We start from the raw sequence: 21,152 nt of genomic DNA on the forward strand, positions 1-21,152 counted from the left end.
AACCACTAAAATAAGAAAGCCCAAGCCAGGATTATTTTGCCTGACAATGTGCACTAACTAGAAGATATTTGAGCAATGCAGAAGGTAAAATATGGAATACCTCTTCAGTAGCCTCATGTACTACTTTATGCTTGAATGAATTATCAGCCTCTCAAATGGTTAAAACTGTAGTTATAAACTATGTTAGTGATTACTTATGTCTTGTCACTACATGTTTTGAGTCTTTTGTATCTTTTAATATTTCTTTTGTGTGTAAGAAATAAATACCTCTCACACATGGATCTGATTGTATAATAGCTTTCTATTCCCCCTCCCCCAACTTGGGCTTTGGGGAAATCCTAGGCATGAGCCACAACTTAAACTTTAAACAATTTCTCCCCAGGGTACTGGGGTAAGAGACCTAACAAGCAGAAGAGTGTGAGAAAAGTGAGCATACTCCTCCTATAGTTAGAGGCCAGGCCTCTCCAGGACTGAATCCAGCCAAATCCATGTGCATAGGTCCAGAGCTGAAAGGTGACCCTCAAAGAAAGGGAATGGAGTTCCATGGGCTCAGCATCAATTCTTAATGAGATATTTGTATTAATGTTATATTTATTCTATATATGTGTGTGCCTAGCACAATGCTGTCTCACAATTAGTAAATGCTTATTGACTAATGCAAAGTAGGAAAAATTTTATTTAAAATCTTTTAAATCTTAATGAAATAATCAATAAGAGCTTACATTTTACACTCTGGTTTATAGTTACCAAATACTTTTTGTACATTTGTAGCACACACATTTTATTTTATGCAAAATAATATTAGATATTTTAAATGAGACAATCTACTTACCTGATTCCTATATGTCTATGCTTTATTTTTTATACTTTTAAAAAGAATGGTTGTTACGAATTGTGAAAGGAAAAATTACCTTTGATTTTGCAGTGGTCCTTTTTGCCAGTATTTTGCCAGGGAAACTATTCCTTTAATGGACTTTTCAAAGCATGATAAAGGTTTGACTGCAAGTGAAAAATTATTCTTTTCTCTCTTAACATTGTTTGGTGGTTTTGACATCACACCTTTTCCAGTAGTTACATTAACAGAAGTCTCCCAAGTGAGTGGGAATAAAGCTTTTGTAGAATGTCTCCACTGTGAGTGGTGTAAAAGTAGCCATTCCATCCAGAGAGCTATTTTATTTAATGCAACCTGAATTGCTTTTCGAAGTTCCTGGTGGGTCATGTTGTGAATGGTAGAGCTGTTAAAAAATAGAGCCTTACTGAATTCTCCTCCAAAAACACTCAGCATCTTCCCAGTGCTTTCTATGGCTTGAGAAAGGTTGTTTGGATGCTGTGCAAATGTCAGCAGCAGATTAAATATATCCCAGCCACCCTCCTGTAAATTATTCCCCAAAGCTTCTAAGGATAGAGCAATCACCATTTTCAACTTAGACCCACTTTCTGGACTGTTCTGAGACAGTATTTCATTCCAAAAAAGTACCATTTTGTAAAGTCTTTCCCATTTTGTATCCCAAAGCCAATGATGGGAGGAATTCCGATTAGAATTTAAAAAGTCCACCTGGCTAGTGAGGTTGTTTATTGGCACCAAACAATCAAGAACTTCTCCCATTAGAGTTTTAGTATCTATGGATAAAGTTTGGGTTGCATTTTTTACAGCTAATACAAGATGCTCAAGCTCTACCGAATGGTTTTTTGAATTGATTATAAACACAGTGATTTCTTCCACAATGTCCGAAATGTTTTTAGATTGGTTTAGATATGAAAAAGGAACTAGTTGATTCATTCAGAGGTTTGGATTCTTTTGAAATGATGGGCTTAATCTCAATAGTCCAAGAGGTAACATCTAGCAATGGCTTCAGCAAGTTTTCTACTTGCTGGTAACTTAAAAGCTCTAAATTCCTCATAGAAGTTATTTCATCTACCACACTATGAACAGCTTCGTGCAAAAAAGAGTAGAGCATGTCGAGGAAATTTAACTTTCCCTTTGTCTTGGAAATGAAGTGAGTTTCTAAAATAGTGGCCACTTGAGCTGAGACTTTCTTAGATAGATTAAGGAATTTAACCATGGCATCTACTGATTGTGAAAGAACTCTTAACTCCTTGATATCCTGCAACAACGTGCTCAAAGCCTGAGACATTTCCAAGAAACCTTCTGGAATATCTTTTCCTCCATAGGCAATTATATCTAATAATTGTTTGGCAATTTCTACTAACTTTGAAGGGAAAACATTACCTGCAAAGGTCACTAACTCTGTTAAATTAGTAAGAACAACTTGGAGTGCAGAGGAAAAAGCAGGTAGATCCTCCATACGATAGCTAAAGATAATATCCATGAGGTTGGCTATTTTTGCAGAATTTTTTCTCACAAGTTGAGTTGCAGAGTCAAGATCTTCACTGAGTTCTGCAAGTTCTCAGAATTATTCATCTTGAACAGCACATGAGCCTTATTCATAACCAGCTTAGCATCATTTCCAATGTCATTTCTTATGGGGATAACTCTTAAAATAATATGAACTAAATCTCTGATGAACTTGAGCCTTTGTTGAGTATCAAAATAAAATTCATCATCTAATAGGAATGAGTCTTTAATTAGATCATAAATGTTTTTTCTTAAACTAGAATCATTGCTGGGTAATCTGCCTTCTTCCCTCAGATTAAGAAATAGATCCAGTTTCACAAGGTCTAAAATTTTATCCTCTGGAGAAATACTTCAGAAAAAAAAACATTAAAATATAGTCAAAATATTCCAAAGACTTCAACAAAGGTATGTATTCCAGAAAGGAGGCGAGCTGGTCACATACCAAGAATGAGAGACAATATCTAGACATCCTAAGTGCTGCACTAATATATCCAGGTTATTAAAAGAACCAGAAAAAGACCACTAGCTCATTCAGTGATATCTCCATGCAGAATTTATGGAAAGATAAAGACAAGAATTGCAGAACATTTGAAGGACTGCTAACTTCATTCATGGACGGATCACATATTCATCTAAGTATCTAAAAAAATGGATCAAATGATCTGAATCATAAGAAGAACAAAATTCTTTAAATATCTGGTTTCCAGCCTTATAAACAGAAAATAAACCTTGTGTTTACTACTAAAATGATCTTTTGTTAACAGGTTCTTATTCAAATTAAAATTTTTTAGTGTTAAAAAAAATAAAAATTTCATTAGAAATGAGTCAATGGTAAAGTGATGACCTTGCTTTATTCCCCTATAATATTCTAGGATTTTAGCATGAAGTACTTACCAAAGAAATCATATTCCTCCCCTACAAATTAAAGCTTATATCACTATTTTAGAAATGTTGCAAAATAACTTACAGAATCTGAATATGGAATAACAATCATTGAACACTTACAAGCGGGCCCATCAATTTCAAACTAAAAGGACTAACTCCTTCTTTTTGGAGATCATGGATTAGTTGGAAGGGTCATTAGAGGTCATCTAGTCCAACCCTCTTATTTGATAAATAAGAAAACTGAGACACAAAGAGATAAGGTTTTAGTGCTATTAATACTATAGTACAGTTTTACTATTTATAAGTAAGCCATATATTTATAAATGAATAGTATGCATTGCTATGTATATAAATAGCACTGATCTCATCTAATCATAGTATTTTAAGTGCTATTGATAAGGATTGTACAGTTTCAAAGAATTAGTCAAATCAAAAATTACTTGGTGAAAGGTTTAAGAATAATTGCCTTTTCCTTCCAGAATTTCAAAAGACATCTTCGAAAGAAAAAGATTAAACTGCGGGTGCATAAAAGACAATAAGATCATTTTTGTTTCTCATTTCAAGACATGTATTATAATGGCTTAACTGAAATGAAGCTTTGAATTTGTTTCCCCTCATTATTAATGGGAAGTCAAGATAACTATGGGAAGATTTTATACTTTTTTTTTTAATCTAGACCTTTGATTTTATAAAGGAAAAGAAAATTGAGATAGGCAACTCCTCTGTAATCTATTCTTACAAAGTAACTTGCCTGGAGTTATAAGCTGGTATGGGTGAAAGGAAGGACTTGAGCAAATGTCTTCCTGAGACTACTTTGTCGTGCTGTCCCATTGCTAGATAAACATGTAAAATTAAACTTGCGCTTTCTGAATGGAAGAACTCATTGTTGAGTTCCACACCAAGTTACATTAGACAATGATAATCATTTTTAAACAAGAGAAAGCTCTGAATGGGCATTAACAAAGCCTCTAGAGTTAAGAATGACAGAGGTGTTAGGTAGATGAGGCTCACCAAAATTATGAACCTTGCATTTTTGATAAACCAAAATCCCCCCCATGTAAAATTCATTTTTAAGATGACACAATAGTAAATAGATGATCAAGTTTCATGTAAGAATTCTGGTATTGCAATTTAAACAGACTTCACAAAATGAAATCTATTCCATAAAATGCAATATAGCAGAGAAAACCATACTCATACTCACCTCATCTCAGCCATTATGTCTGTATATAAGTTTTTCAGCAGGGCAAATATTTTGTTCTCAAAATTTCCCTTTGGTGGAAAGAAGAATTTGTGAAAAATTTGCTTGGACAGTTCCATTGTGCTGCTTTGGTGGAGAGAGAGATTTCCCTTATTATTTTCAAACTGCTTATAGTTAAACACCAGATCAATGAAGTCCATTATTGGAAGGTCAGTGTCATTTAAATGCAAGGCTGCTTCCAGAGAACTCCAAGCAAAGTTATTGATTGCACTAATCAGGCTGCTTTCAAAAAGAAATTGAGCAACAGAGAAATTAGCTTGTTTTTCTAGGTTTAACAAATGAGCAACAAATGTAATGTTAATGTTTCCTTCTCTAGAAACATTCTTGAAGTGTTCTAGAAAGTCTGTAATAACATCAGTGTTCAATGCCCTAGCATGAGAGGAACTTTCATTGGTCAAAACAAGTATCAATGTATCTATTATTTTAGAGAAATTTCCATTTTGTACTCATGGAGCAAGTCTCTAGTAACTAATATAACGTCTTCAAGGAATCTAGCCCCATGTAGAAATGAGGAATTAAATTGTTTCAAAAAATAAAAAAGTGGCAATGTTGTATTTTGATCAGCCAGTGACTTTATTATTTGAATTCCTTGTTTGACTGAAGAGAATATATGCCTAATATGAAAATTTTTCCATAGGTCTTGCACAGATCTCTCTGACTCGAGCCATAGCGTTTCAAAGTTGTCAATAATGCTAGTAGTCTTACCAAAACTTAGTAATACTTTTAAGAGATCATTGATTTGGTTTGCTTTAGAAGATAAATGCATTGAAGGATATAGAAAGAAAGTCATGTTTTCCACATCAAAAATAGAGATTAGTTTTGTCCATCTTTTCAAATTTGTGACAGTTTTATTTAGAACTGATGTTTCTTTGTCCACATTCCAGTGCTGGATCTTGTTTAGACCTGTTAACTGTTCCAAAATATCCTTAAATGACAAAGCCTTTGTGAAGTTCATTTTTTTAACTTTTCTATGACTCTCAAAGCAATCCATTTCTCTGGGACTACTATACAATGCATTGAGCAATTAGCATTGCTTGATTTTCCAGAAGATAGGACGTAGGGTGACACCTTGTACCAAAATCCTTGAAGTTCCTTCAGAAGTGAATTATTGACATGGAGTCCCTCAGAAAAATTTATAAGAATAGAATTCCATTCAGCTAATTCATGAAACAAACAGTACACCCTGTGAGTCATCTCTATCCTTAAACTCTCATTTAAACATTGTAAATCATTTTCCAACGGTATCAGCTGGAGGTGATGAAAGAGATCAGCCATCTTGCTATACAACAAAGGGTGCATAGACTTGTGTGTATTACACTTTTCCATTACTATATCCTTGTGAAGCTTTAGAGTTGTATGGTTTGAGCACCAAGTTACAGGAAGGCAACGTAACGCTTCTGCAGCAATATTTGGCTTATCTATAACCAAGTTGGTTATGTCCAAAAGGCCTTTTATGGCACTTGCAAAATCTTCTTTAGTGATGGTGGAAATGCTAGCTCCATGAACCAAGGTGAAACTGTAGACCTCCAGTAAGGCCTCTGTAATGTTCTTGTGAGCTATTCTCTCTAAAAGTCTCAGTCCATCAGGAAGCACATAATATGCATCTACTACCACATCAACTTCATCTTTAGGAAACAAGCGTGAGAGTTGCCACAGGTGGTTAACATTCCAAGAATGTGAGCTGTGTACAAAAGTCTTCATTAATCCAACTAATAAGTCAATCCCCAGACTTCCATCCTCTAAAGTACTGATGTTCTTTAAAAAATCCCAAAGGCTTCCACTAATTTGTTCAAGTTGATCTACCAAGAGCTCTACATCTACATTCTTGAGGTTGCGTATCAGAGTGCTGATCTTCTTCAAAACTTTCATATTCCCTGAATTTTGTGGAATGTTAGGAAGAATAGATGGCAATAAGGAATTCATCATATCCCTTGCCAGTTGAATATCAAGACCTATTGCTTTCATAATTGCATGAATTGGCAAATTTTGCAAATCATGAGAGAAATTAAATGCAAAATAACTTCCTAAATTTTGAATTGAATCACCTAGCAGATTTGCACTTTTTTCCTTTGGCAAATTCGTAAACACCTTTAAAACTTTTCCAATGTCAGATGAATTGTTTTCTAAGATTTTAATAGTAATATTTTTCACAAGTTTTTGAATTTCCCTGAAGAATGCTATTGATTGTCGCAACACAATTTGGAACTGGTTAGGAGAGTTATCTGACTTTTCTAAGGCTCTTATGATTAATTCAGTAAAATTTTTCCAGTTTAGGTCAGATGAAAAATCTAAGGTTCTTGTTAAATTATGTATAATTACTCTGATATGGTCTTCTGAATTATTTAAAATCATTAATATAAAGTCAAGCATTGGCATCTTTTCTTTTTCAAACAATGAAGTAATTACAACTTTTACAAAGTTGGTTATATTTCTAAAGAAAATATCCAGACAGTGCATATCTGAATTATTCAAAGAACAGAAAGGTTTTGTTGAACTTAATATGAAGGTAACAAAATCTAACATCTTTCTCACTGTGATTTTTGTGTTGTTGATATTTCTTGAAGATAAAAACAATTCTAAAAAGTCCTGTGAGTGGCCAAATGAAGAAGTACTATTATATTTGACACCTAGATTTCTAATTATATCTATCCATGCAGTACAGCCTTCTAGTCTACTAATTATATCTTCCGAAGTTAAAATGGATTTAAAAATTGCCAACACACTTAATAATTTCTGTGATGTATTTTTCGGAGCTAAATCACCTTCCATAACTAAATTGGTGATATTCTGTAAAATGCCAGCACAAGACAATAAATCTTGATTATAGGATGTATTTCTAAGAAATCCTATTATCTCTTGTAAAATAGTAAAGGCAATTTCAAATTCTTCTCCAAAGCCTGTTAGAGAATCTCTGTCTATATTTCCTGTTGTATTGCTTAGCTCCATGAAAACTTCAAACAGTGAGTAAAAAAAGTTTCTGCTAATATTAATATTTAATGGGCATTCTTTTAATTTGAGCACTGCATTTTCCATTGTCAAAAGGGATTTATCTACTTTCTCCATAGTTAGTGATTTCATGATGGCTACTGAATTGTCTAGCATAGATGAGAGGCCAGTAAAGGCATTCCAATTTCTGGCATCATCATCTTGATCTATATTTTTTAATAAACTTTTGATAAGTCTTATAAGAATATGGTCAGGAAATATTCTCTGGCAGACTTCAAGACGTTCAAAACTATTTCCCAGTTCTGAAGAAAGTTCCCTGAGGCCAATCTGGAGAGAAGGAAAAAACTTGGAATCAAATTTTAAGACCTGAGACATGGTATCCCAGATGTCAAACCACACTTGGACCCACGAAAAGGTACACTGCATAGCTACAGATTCATTAACGACAATATTTTCTGTTGTATTTGAAAGCATTTGGATCCAAGGAAGGATTAGAGGATTTCTCACATCCATTGACCCATTCAAAGAAAGAAGCATATCATCCAAATCAAAGCACTGATTATTCAAGTGTCCTTCTACGGAGTTGTTGAAAAGTTGATTCAGATAGTGAAGTAAAGATATCCGAAAACTTTTATCTCTTATGAGCAACTGTTTCAGACTCATAGAGTTGCATATATCATTTTTGTTTCTTGGCCTTCCTTAGGGATCAGGGATGTGACTTGAAGCTCCAGATAGTTATAAACTGAAAAGAGCTTTTCACACAGAGATTCTTCAAAGATTCTATCAAGAAAGCTTGTAACTTCAGAGAGAAATTCAAAAGCTTTGCTCACGTCTTGAAAATTGAACTCCTTGATGATAGCAGAAATGCTTTTTGAAATTTGAATAAAGAAAGTTAACAAAGGCTCTTTACTCTGAAAACTGGAGATGAACTGATAAATATCTTGGTAAATTGAAGAATATAATCGAAGAACTACAACAGAATCCTTGTCCTGAAAGACATTGTGATAGATTTGAGTCAAAATGTTTTCCAAGTACTGTTTTTGAGAAACAGAAAATGATGAGGAAAGCATAGATATGTTTTGTAGGGTATAAGCTGTATTCAGAGCAGCAGTGACCTGTTCTTGCTTAACTAATCCAAGCTCATAGAGACTGTTTATGACAACTTCACTTAAATGTACAAAATCCAGGTTTAAATTTTCTGACTCGGATAAATTATGGAAATGCAGAGAAAAGTTGAAGTTTTTTCCAAGGACTCTTTGATTTTCTGGAATAGACAAATTTAAAAGAGTAGATAAAGTTTCCAATTTGTCCTTTTCTCTTTTTGGGATGCCATACATCCATAGTCTAAAAGCTTAGGATGAATTTCATAAAGTATTAATTCCAAGATTCTCAAAAATCCTCCATATTCATTCCTTTTCCAGAGGGTTGAAACAACGTGTATTTTCTCTATAACCTCCTCCCTAATTTCAGAAAATTTCTGAGTATTAAGAGATGGCTCAGCCTCTGAACTTCTAGAAGTATTCATCCACCAAAAAGTCTTATTCCAGATAACTTCAGTGAGGTTTGCAAGATTCTGGAATGTAGGATGACTGGATGAGACCAAAGATCCAGGCAGTATCATTTTTTCCATAAAGTCTACAAAGGATAGCCAAAAGGTTGTCGCTTCATCTTCATAGGCATGTGACTTCTTTTCCATCTCCAGAAGATCCCTGCTATACTCCAAAATCCTGAAATATTAAAACATAGGTGTGTTTTAAAGCATCAACCAATAATGTTATCAAGTTTCAAATATATTTATAGCAACACAAAAATGAATTTCCATACACATATCTTCCTTGTAACAGATAAGAATTTTTGCAAATATTTTAGTTGCATATCTTTAGTTTAAATGCTCTTGTCAGTAAAGAAAATGATAATTTAAAAGTTATTTTAAAATAGCAAAGTTCATTTTTTATGTCCAAAGTAAGAAGGTATCACTAAAATATTGGTAAGTTTTTCATTCTGGTGAAACAATAAGACTCAATTCTTCAATGATTCTTAGGACCTATTCTTATGGTTGTGGTCGTTATTAGAATTAGGCCTGAGAGATAAATCTTAAGCCATTCTCAAGAGAAAGCTCTCACTTTTCTGACAGCCACACCAAGTTTTTTGATGTTCAGGGAATAAGTTAATCTTTTCCATAATTTCTATGTGGTCACTGTATAGCAATGTGTTAAACTCAGGGCCCATATACTGAGTCCACAAAACTCCCAGTGTAGACACAAACCAGATTAAAATGTAATTGGGAAATGTTTAACAAAATAAGTAAAAATACAATGCAACACAGACTATATAATTTTGCGGTGGTCTAAATAAATTTATGGCCTTTCAGGGACCCATTTCTATTTGAGTTCGACACTACTAGGGTACAGGGCAGTGTGTATCTCTAAGTTTAACCTTTCATATTAAAACCACTGGTTGTGGTGGCCATGAATATCCCTAAAGAAGTTCTTTTTATCTTATGAAATCAAACCACTTTATCTAGCCAACAGTTCTTCATCTCCAAAAAGAATCATGGGAAGACCTTGAAGGTGAATAATGAACTTACCTAGACACTGACATCCTTGGAGATTTCAGCAAATTTTTCAGAAACACAAAGTAAGTATCAGCATGGCTTTCCAATCCAGTTTTACTCCCTTACAAGGCGATTTTTCAAAAGTAGCTAGATGGAAAATTAATTTAAGGATTTGACTTTTAGTATGAGGAACAATAGCAAATCCTGAGTAAAAGGTATAGGATTGCTATCCTTCTGCCAGGGAAGTCTAATGTACTGAAAATAGAAATGCTGAAAACCTCTGAGTCTGGAAAAGTTCTTTACAGCCTAGATTATAATTCTATATAGCAATAACATCATAACTGTCTCCATGTGAATGATTTGATCTGTGCTATTTACATGAGAGATATTTATTTATCTCACTTACGAAGGTGGCCCTAGTTATATACCCCACTCAGTTAGTAAGACTGAATTCAGGAACTTATCTAAACTGTTTTGCATTGCAAATGTATCCCTTCTACTATTATTTTCTATAGCACTAAACAAAACTTCCTCTTTGATTACACTCTAACTCCAGAATAACATAATAAATTCTTGTCATGTGACTCATGGATACATATATTTCATTCTAGCCAATGCTGGAAGGAGTTCTTAACCTGAGGTCTGTGTATTTGTGTGTTTACATGTGTAACTGCCTCAATGTAATGCTATGTGTTTTATTTTGCACAATTAAGAATGTTATTCAGAGAAGATTTTGAGGCTTAATAAGACTTCCCAAGGAGGTATGCAGTAAGCACTTAATAATTGTTAGTTTACTAACTTTAACTTATTATTTGGAGAGATATCCCTCATTTTCTTTCTTGGAGGGGATGGTCCAGGCCTGTAATTTTATCAGTGTAGAGAACACCTCTTGTGAAAATTGTCTCCTCCAGTGGAAATCAGCAACTGTTAGCATAGTTTAGATTCTTAAAGATTTGCATAGGAAATTGAGAGGTTAAATGATTTACTTATGGTCATGATGTTTTATTTCATAGGCACTATACAAACATAGGTCTTCCTGACTCCAACAACAGACCGTTATTGAATACACTATATCTCCACTCATAGTCCCATTTTTAAGGAAAAGTACAATGGCTCAAATACATTAAATTACTTGCCCAAGGTCACATCAGTAATAATTGACAGGGCTTAAATCTAGCATAGATTTAGAGATGAATGGGACTTCAGAAATCCACTGGTCCAACCTTTCATTTTCCAAATGACGAAAGGAAGCTGAATGAGGGTAAGTGATTTGTCCACGATCACATAATTAACAAGCAACAGGACTAAATATTGAACTCAGAATACAGGCTTCAAATTTATCCTTTTTTCTACCATATTCTTTCCCATCATATTGCATCATTAAATATCAAAACATTTCTGTGTTAAAATTTAATCTGCTTTTTGGCTTACCAGATGCACCTCTTTGGAAATTTTCTTGCTTATTCACATAATGAGCAACTTCACATGTTTTCCTGAGAAATTCTGTTAAGTTTTTCCAGGAGTTATTTTGTTCCAGAGCAAATTGGACTTCTTCCAATGTATGGAAAACCCTAAAAATTAAATGCAACTCTTATAAGGCAAAGTAATTAATGGTAGTTTTATGAAGAAAGGTGTTGTATTATAATTACTACCATTTGAATCTGATTGTTACCTTCCCTTATCCTCATGTCTGAGTAAATTAATTTGGCTACAGCCCGTATGATAAAAACAAGGCACTTTGTTCCCGATGATTTAGGTGCCTTTTTTGTGTGTGAGAATGGCTCCATGTCATTCATCTTCATACTCCCAGCCATCATTTAATAAATGTTTGCTGAATTAATGAATAAGGAAAAAGCTTTATGAAAAAAAGATGGCATTTGAAGAGAACATGGGAGAATTGGTGGGAATTCTGGAGGTAGAAATCCAAAAGAAGGACATTCTAGGTTAAAAGGACAAAGGCTATTTAGGAAACAACATATAGTCAGTCTGACAAAAGGGTGGGATACAGATAAGTGAATAGGTGGAAATACGGCTGGAATAGCAAGCTATGGCCATATTATGGAAAGCTTTGAATGCCATGCTGAACTAAAACCTGTGGAAGCCTGTTAAAAAAAAAAACCTCCTCTTTAGTTCAATTGAACATTTCAGGAGATAAATATTTCTCCAGTCCTTCATCATCATCATTGTGGTGCCCACTATGAACAGGCATTGATTAAGAACCTTCAATATGACAGGCACTAATACTAAGTGCTAGGGATACAGAGAAAGACCAAAATATAGTACCTGTCCTCTAAGGAGCTTGTCTTCTAATGAGGGAGATAATATGCAAATAACAATATGCAAACAAGATGTATGCAGGATAAATGATAGGAAATCTGAGAAGGAAGAGAGAACTGGGAAAGTTTTCTTTAAGGAGCTGGAACCTGAGCTGAGACTTGAAGGAATCTAGACAGAGATGAGGAAGAAGAAAGTTTCAGGCATGGGGGACAACTGGCAAAAGTGTCTTCCATATTTTCCTCCTTTTCTTGGATCTAACCCCTTTCTTTTAGAAAAATGTATAAAAAGTAAAGAACAAAAGCTAAAGGCCTGGTGGTAACCAAACTTAGAGAAATATCTCACGCCTAGTCAAGACCTTTGCTTTCCTCCGTTACTTGAAGGAATTAGAGTTATGGTTTATCTATGGTTTATCACCATTTCGTAAGGTGATTAACATTGGGGTTCTTAAAAATTTTTTGTGTCATGAACCCATTTGGCAGTCTGGCCAGTACAGAAATATTACCAAATCAATGCTACCATTACCTCTGGAAATAGATTGCCACTCACCAACTTTTTAACTTCCCAAACCACAATGCCTTTCCCTGGCCACCATCCTTGATACATGTTGTCTCCCCCATTAGCATATGATCTCCCTGTGAGAAAATGGCAGAATAATACAGGAAATGCTGGGCTCTCCAAAATTCTCCCACACTTTGAGTGGCAGAAATAATTAAAAGTTGGAGTAAAGCAGTTATCCTCCTAAGACAACTTGAGAAGTCCTTAGGAAAGACCCAACTCCTGGGTGGAAATTCTACCCAATTGAAGTATAAATGCCTCCAGGCAGACTCTGCTGAATCAATATACAACAAGCCCTGGCGACAGGTGGAGGTAGCCTCAGCTTTAAGGACTTTCACACTTTCACACTTGAACAATGTGGGGATCAGACAGATGAGCCCAGAAAGATTGAAGCATCCTGTTATGTCAATGGATGTCAGGCCCAGGTATGCTGACCAGATACAGTGTGGCTGTGGACAAGGAAGAGCGAGCACAGGCCCAGTGAGTATGGTAGCAGAGGGGCAGAGACTCTGCTGGCTGAGAGCACAGGACGAAGAGCAGAGTCACCGGTTTCAGTTCCAGGGCAAAGGCTGCACTGTTTGTAGCTGCTGGACAGACAGCAGGGAGCAAGAGTGTTTGCAGTGACAACATGGCCGGGGGCCCTAGCTATAACTCAGAAATAGAGAGTGCCCGAGGTTGAGCCTGTAGACAGAGCTCAGAAAACAACAACATGAAAAACCTAAAATCTGAGGCAACATCCCCTGCAGCTCAGGACCAGAACTTGACTATAACAAGCTGCTAAAAAAAAAAAATGAAATAATGAGTAAGCAAAGGAGAAAGAACCTGACCATAGAGAGTTGCTATGGGGATTGAGAAGATCTGGGTTCATACTCAGAAAAAGACAGAGAAGTTTAAAAAGCCACTCCTACTTCAAAGAAAAATGGCAAATGGCCACAAGCCCAAAATGAGTCTTTGAAGAGCTTTAAATGGACTTTAAAAGTCAAATAAGAAAGATGAGGAAAAATTAAGAAAAAAAATTAAGAGCAATCCAAGAAAATAAAGTAAACAGTGTGAAATGGAAATTCATGGTGTTATACTGAGTTCTCTTTCTGTGTTGAGCTGTATATGTGGAAATACTCTCTTTTTTGTCTTTTTGTACTTAACTTCAAAATTGACAAACATTTTTAAAAAAAATTTTTTAAAGAATATAATCTCCCTGAGGGCAGGAATTGTCATTTTTGTATTTTTATCCCTAATGCTTAGCCATGCTTGCTCATAGTAAGCAATTAATAAATGATTTTCATTCATTCATTTAGGACTTTTTTAGAAAATGAAAAATTTAGTGTCTGTCTACCAAGCTGATCAGCATATAGATTCTTCTAGGTTGGCAGGTTGTAGCTCAAATTAACAAACTTACCTCAAAGAAAACTGGGCCCTTTGTACCATGGATGCCTCCAAACAAGAGGCATATTGTGATAGCTATCAAGGATAAATTTAGATTATTCTGATTGATGCATTTCTTAAAATACTGTTGAAATCATTTAGGCTGCCAAACATCTGATTTTTTTTTTAGTAACATGGTATACTTACAATGTGGAAACATCTTTTCCTGGCAGTAAATGAAGGAGATATTCTCCCCAGGCGATAGCTGGGTACTCAAGGACTGATACAACCAAGAACAAAGTGTTACACTCTCTGCAAGTTGCTGTTCAATTTCTTGCCAGCCCAGAAAATCTTCAGTTATTGCAATGGGCTGAGGTGCTCGTCCAAAGAGCACCTCCTGAAAAATCTCATCCTAAATAGGAAAGAAGAAAGCTTGTGATAAGTAATCAAATTAACACCCAATAACTTTGAAATCAGTGCCCTTCTGCTCTTACCTAACATTACAACTCAGAAGAGCAAGGTGATCATTGAAACTACAAAGTTCAAAGAACATGAAGAAGCCCCTTAATCCTGATGATAAATGTTTTAAATCCACAATATTTCTTTTACTCTGCCCCTTCAAATTACTAGATTCAAAGTAAACATTATAATGCATTAATGGAAAAAAAATCAGTAAGAAAGAAGTCAAGAACTGGTTGAAGAGTCAAACCTTTTACAATTAGGTCTTTCTTAATTTCTTGTACTCAGATTAATTTAATTGTCATTAACAGACATTTATTGAACACCTGCAAAATGGGACTTTGACTTTGGGAAGACAAGACAGGTATGAGATATAGGGAGGAGTACAGTCATCCATCGTTGTTCATTGTTCATCCTTTGTTTTCAGAGGACTAATGACATCATGGGGTGATGTCTTGACTTAAACACAAATTGGATTTAAATGAGGCAGAGTTGCACAAAGTCATCAGTTTCACTCTCTCTTCCAGAGAGAGTCCAGTGGCAGATGACTGGCAATGGCCCAGACAGTGGATGACTTGGTGTCTTCAATGTCTGACTGAGCTCTAAGCACTCCACAGTACCTGCTTCAGCCAACTTCGTGGCCATTGGAACAAATTGTTCCAACCTATTCCACCAGAGAAGTCTTCACATGTTTGGGATAGATATTCCCTTAACTCACCGAGGGGTCTGAGACATATTGGTTATCCTCAACCTCATTTAGCCCATCTGCCAAGACAGTTTTACCAGGGTGTGGACATTGCACATGCTACAGTTTCTTGGAGCCATAGGTGAGAGCTAAATGCCACGTAGATACCAAAGGTGGATAAGCAGCCCTGAAAAGGGTCAACAAGTCCTCACAATAGAAGTTCTTGTCTCCCTGCCATGGAGACCCATAACTAGGGCAAGGTGACCATAGCTCTGCTCAAAGCGTCAAAATTTGAAGGATATTGAAAACACTTGCAATCCTTCTACATCTTTTCAACAACTGACATTAGCAAACTGTTTTTGATGGCCTGTAATTTCACTAGTTTAGGAAATTCCTTGGCAAATCAGTACCTCCTCTGTAACATATATAGTGTTAAGAATTGCCTGGGGCATTGAGAGTTTTAAGCCTTGTCCAGGAACACATAATTAGTATATATCAGAAATAGGACTCCTACCCAGATTTTCCTGAATTGGAGGCCAGATCTCTGTTCACTGATCCGTATTTATTCTCAGTACACTGTTGGCAAAAATAATCATCTAAAATAGGTAGCTACCTGATGATGATAAACTTCCTTACTCATGACCAATATGATGTGAGGTTGGGTCTTTCCTAAGGACTTCTCAAGTTGTCTTAGGAGGATAACTGCTTTACTCCAACTTGTAATTATTTCTACAACTCAAAGTTCACTTTGAAATGATATCTAATCTTGTTTGTGGGAGAATTTTGGAGAGCCCAGTATTTCCTGTATTATTCTACCATTTTCCCACAAGGAGATTATATGCTAATTGGGGAGACAACATATATCAAGGAGTGGTGGCCAGGGAAAGGCATGACCAGGTGAGTTTCTCTATAGTTCTCCCACTCTGTTTCCCCTCCCCAACAAGTGAATTGCTCCAGCTATCACAATAGTTAGTCTGCGGTTCATAATTTATCTTTAGAGCTAGAAGGATCCTTGAAGATAATTTAATACAACCTCCTAATTCCACAGGTGAGGAAACTGACACTCGGAGAGGTTAAGTGACTTCCCCCAGAATCAAACAGCTTAATAAGTATGATGTAGAATTTGAACCCAGGTTTTCCTAATCCCAAGTCCATTGCTCTACACACTATAACATCCCACTTCAAAATATATGTATATATAAAGAGTCAGGAAATGGACTCAGACCCTCATGTTTTAAGCCTTTCACTATTTAAAACCTTCTATCACGGTATTGCTATAAAAAAGAATTATGTGCTAAGTATGGAAATAAGTGGCATAGACAATAAATGTTATTAATTCAGAGAGGGGAGTGATTATTGAGGACCGAGATAGTTAAGGAATGTTTCCAAAGGAGTAGTAGACCTTAGAAAAGCAAAGCTGAAGGAGGAAAGCTCTCAGCACAGTGGGGCAGGAAAGTATATGATGTGTAGAGGGGTAATGAGTAGACCGATTCTTCCAAGGTAGGACCACAATAGAGATAAGTTTGAAGAGATAGAATTGGAGAATTTTTAGCTCAAACCTGGAGAATATCCAGTCCAACTCCACTCTGACTGAAAAGGATCATTTTGTAGATGAGGAAACAGAGGCCCAAAGAAAGTGCATAGCTTGGGACATTATTGTGGAGGTGAAGGACCTTTAATGTTAGGCAAAGAGTTTGGACTTCATCTTATATGCCAAGGATTTAAACCTGAACATCCTCCCAATGCTTTAATTTTGCCCCAAGGTATAATATACAACTCTTCCTCCCTTGAACAATCAACCAAGCATTTATTAAGCAACTGTGCTAAGTAGTGAGGATATAAAAATAAAAGTGAAATCATTTCGGCCCCCACGAAGTATACATTCTATTGGGGAAGACAGTGTGTGTGTGTGTGCGCGCGCGCAAAACACATATACATATATGTGTATAAATCTTTGAAAAGAGAGAAAGGGAAACAAATGTTTTGATGGTGGAATATACATAGGTAATTATTATCAATATACAATAAGAATATAGTGTGGGTTTAAGATTCCTTCTCTAAGCGAGAGGAAGCTATTAAAGAGTTTGAGGAAGGGAAAATGTGTGTAAAATGATTCATTAAGAAGATTAATGTGATACTGGTAAGTATGATAAAATGAAGAGAAGAAAGGCCAATGAAGAGACTACAGAAATGACAATCAATAAATCATTCAACAACCGCTTACTAAATTTGTACCATGTGCCAGGTACTGGGGTAGATGCTAGAGGTACGAAGACAAATGCATCTATCCCTGCTCTCAAAGAACTTATGTTCTATAACAGGAGATACATATATACATACACACACATATATACATACATATACACTCACATACACATATTGGTATATATATACGTGTGTGTGTGTGTGTGTGTATATGTGTTGTCATTCAGTCATTTTAATCATGGCCCACTCTTCATGACTCCATTTAATGTTTTCTTGGCAAAGATACTGGCGTGGCTCTCCATTTCCTTCTCCAGCTCATTTTACAGATGAGGAATAGAGGCAAACAGGCTTAAGTGACTTGCTCAGGGTCACAAAGATAGTAAGTGTCTGAGGCTAAATTTGAATTCAGGAAGATGAGTTCTCCTGATTTCAGGCCCAACACTCTATCCACTGTACCATCTAGCTGTCCCATCTGTGTCCCATCTACATATACATATATGTATTTTGTATCTACACAAGCATATATGCACATATAAATACATGTACATATACACATACACAAAATAAATACAAAGTCATTGGGGTGGGAAGGAGGCACTCTTAGCTGTATTTCAGGCATGAAATTATGGACACAGTAGGTCTAATTTGTTATAATGGCAATGATAGTAGATAGATTCCAGAGGCTTTCCCAGTACCTGACTGGATATGAGAGAAGAGGGAAAGACTAGGACATCATCTCATAGCTTCAGGCTTAGGTGATTAATTATAATATTAATAGAAATGGAGAAATCTTGATTAAAAAATATATTCTGGGGCAGCCAGGTGGGAGCAATGAAGAGTTTGGTGAAATTTTAAATGATTGTTATACATTTTTTTAAATTATATATAATTTTTCTTTAAGACTGCTTCTCTAAGCAAGGCATCCAAATAAAGTTGTCCAATAGACAACTGGAGATGTAAAACTGAAGCTCAGAAAAGAGGCGAAAGATAGATTGGGGATGGGGAAGAGAATAGAGGGAGACATCTGCACAGAGGTTATAGTTGAAAGCTTAAGCAATAGACGAGATTCCCAAGGTAAATAAGAAAAAAGAACAAAGTACCAAAGCTTGAGCCTTAGCAGATGACTTCATTGAGTGACTAAGAAAGGCAAAAAAAAGAAAGAACCTAAGAAGTAGAAGGAAAACAAGTACAGCATAATATCAGGTAACTCTAGGGAGGAAAGAATTTCCAAAAGGAACCATCATTCATGGTGAACAGCATAGAGAGATCAAGAAGAATGATGATTATGAAAAGCCACTGCATCAGAGATTAGGAAGTTAATGATAACTTATAGATATCAATGTCAGTGGAGTGATGGAAGCTAGATTGTTTGGAATGATCTACCATTTCCAGACCTCTGTATTGGTACCATACTGACATTTGCTTACTTAAAATTCCTTCAATCCATTTCCACCACCTTCTCTCCATTCTTGTCATGGCCATTCACTAATAGCACAGAAGAATGAAAGAGATCTTAGAGATTATGTAGCCCAATGCCTCATTTTACAAATGAGGAATGTTAAGAAGTCGCAAGGGTAAGCAAGAAGTGTCAGAGTGAGATTTAAACTCAGGTCTTCTGACTCTAATTCCATTTTCTACTTTGTATTCTCTCTAAGATGCTGTCCCATTTTCTTTAATGACTTCTGCACTTGGCTCACAATCTTCTCCGTGTCATGTTTTTCTTCTCAGTGTCTTCAATATTCACATCAAAGTCCCTTCTAACATTCAGGTCTTAGTATCTTGATTACCTCCATTCCTGTAGTCCCCATTTCCACTCACTTTCATCAATTCACTGGAGATTTGGGAGTCATTCCTTAGACATCACGATTACTTGTAACAGTTCTATCTCTAGGAGAGGCTTATAGAGTAATGACCAAAAGATTTGGCTTTAATTTCCCCAATGGTGGTGTCAGGGATTGGGATCGGGATAAAATAAATGATAGACAAGGTCTCTCCTAGTTCTAAAGTTCTGTGATTTTGTGCTTTTAAACTCTGAAATTCTTCTCCCTATTTCCTCTATCAATCCCACGCCATTACTTCTGCTGAATCTACTTACTGTCTTCATTATGATTGGTTCCTGTGCCCTCCCCACTCTCTTAGTCCATTAGTTCCCATCCTGGTTTCACTTTTTTCCAATTTTAAATCAACTTCCTTTTCCTCATTTGTTAAATGGGGGGGGGGGGTAACTAAGTGATTTATAAATTTCTTTCCAGTTCTAAATCCCCATATCCTGGACATGCCATTCACTATGCCCATAATGCCCTCCCCTATAATCACCTCTTGAAATTTTATTTCACGTCTTCTTACCAGCTGAATTGCTGCTGAGACAAGAGACTATAGCCTAAAAAATAAGTTTTCTATCACTAGAACCCACCCCCCCCAAGCCCTATTGTTTTGATTGGTGAGTTCTTCTTGAGGCCCACTAATTCTAGGCAGGCTCCAGCAACACTTCACTTTACTCCCTGATCATTTTCTACCAGACACATTACTATTACCATTTCATCTACCCTTTTCCACCCCCACCTCCCAGTTCTATAAACATTAATCAAATTAACACTGCTATTGCACTGGAAAGATAGTGTATTCTCCTTCAGCCTATTCTCCCATGACTTCATTCGTCATTCAAGCATCTTTCCAAATTACAATACCCATCTGTAACCACCCTTTTCCTGTATGTGTTATTCCTTGTCTCCTCATTTAAACATAATGAGAGCCTGGGTTGACTTCACTTTTGTATTCACATCTCCAATCTTAGCACAGTGGTTGGCACAAAGCAACCAATTAACTTTTTTTCATTAATCTATTCATTCTTACTCATCCTTCAGGATCCAACTCAAATACAACCTCCTCCTGTGTGACCTTGGACAAGTCACTTAACCCCAATTGCTTAAAAAAAAAATGCAACCTCCTCCATGAAGTCTTCCTTGATCCATACAATTCATCTTCCTCAGTTCCCACACAACACTTTGAATCTCTCTTACCTGCCTATATGTCTTTATTTATCTGTATTTCCTATGTATTACATAGAGTAGGCTATTGAACACTAAATAAATGAATTTATTACAGAGGTACTTTTTAACTGTTTATGCACATACTCAGAAATTTTCTTTATACCTTAAGAATGTGCCTTTTTCATCTTGATGGCAGTGGAAAGAGCACTGACCTCAGCTTCTGCTGCAAATGAAAGGGTTGACTAGATGATTCCCAAAGTCCCTCCAGCTTTTAATCTCTGACCATATGCATATAAAATATATAATTAACAATTAGTTTAATCCCCAAAATGAGAAAATGAGCCAGTACATCTTCTAAGGTATAAATGGTGAGGAAAATACTTACAACCTCTTTGACTGAATGGAGTAGATTATATAAAAAGATTGTCTCATTGGAAGAATGAGAGTGCCCCCTTAGTATTTTCATGATTTTGGAGTTCTCTGGAACAGTAAAGGCCTCTTCAGGAACAAAAGGTACATCTTGGCTTGTGTAAGGGTAATTCTTTGTCAGCATCTAAAATATTAATAAGAGTATAGAGAAAATCAGAGAATTCAGAAGCCCTTTTCATAATTGTCAT

General features: G+C 35.9%; 1 protein-coding gene across 1 annotated transcript in view; it reads right to left on the reverse strand.

Moving 5' to 3' along the window:
• Positions 1-21,152, reverse strand: part of ABCA13 (ATP binding cassette subfamily A member 13) — a 482,687-nt gene that overhangs the window by 423,372 nt on the left and 38,163 nt on the right. Inside the window, 11 exon segments of the mRNA XM_078151686.1 lie at positions 912-1,762; positions 1,764-2,401; positions 2,404-2,705; positions 4,446-4,944; positions 4,947-5,459; positions 5,462-8,110; positions 8,113-8,793; positions 8,796-9,175; positions 13,277-13,421; positions 14,404-14,608; positions 20,921-21,088. Of these exon segments, the coding sequence (XP_078007812.1) occupies positions 912-1,762; positions 1,764-2,401; positions 2,404-2,705; positions 4,446-4,944; positions 4,947-5,459; positions 5,462-8,110; positions 8,113-8,793; positions 8,796-9,175; positions 13,277-13,421; positions 14,404-14,608; positions 20,921-21,088 (7,031 nt within the window).

The sequence above is a fragment of the Phascolarctos cinereus genome, unplaced genomic scaffold (assembly GCF_003287225.1).
Source record: "Phascolarctos cinereus isolate Bilbo 61053 unplaced genomic scaffold, phaCin_HiC Scaffold_4;HRSCAF=312, whole genome shotgun sequence".
NCBI lineage: Eukaryota > Metazoa > Chordata > Mammalia > Diprotodontia > Phascolarctidae > Phascolarctos > Phascolarctos cinereus.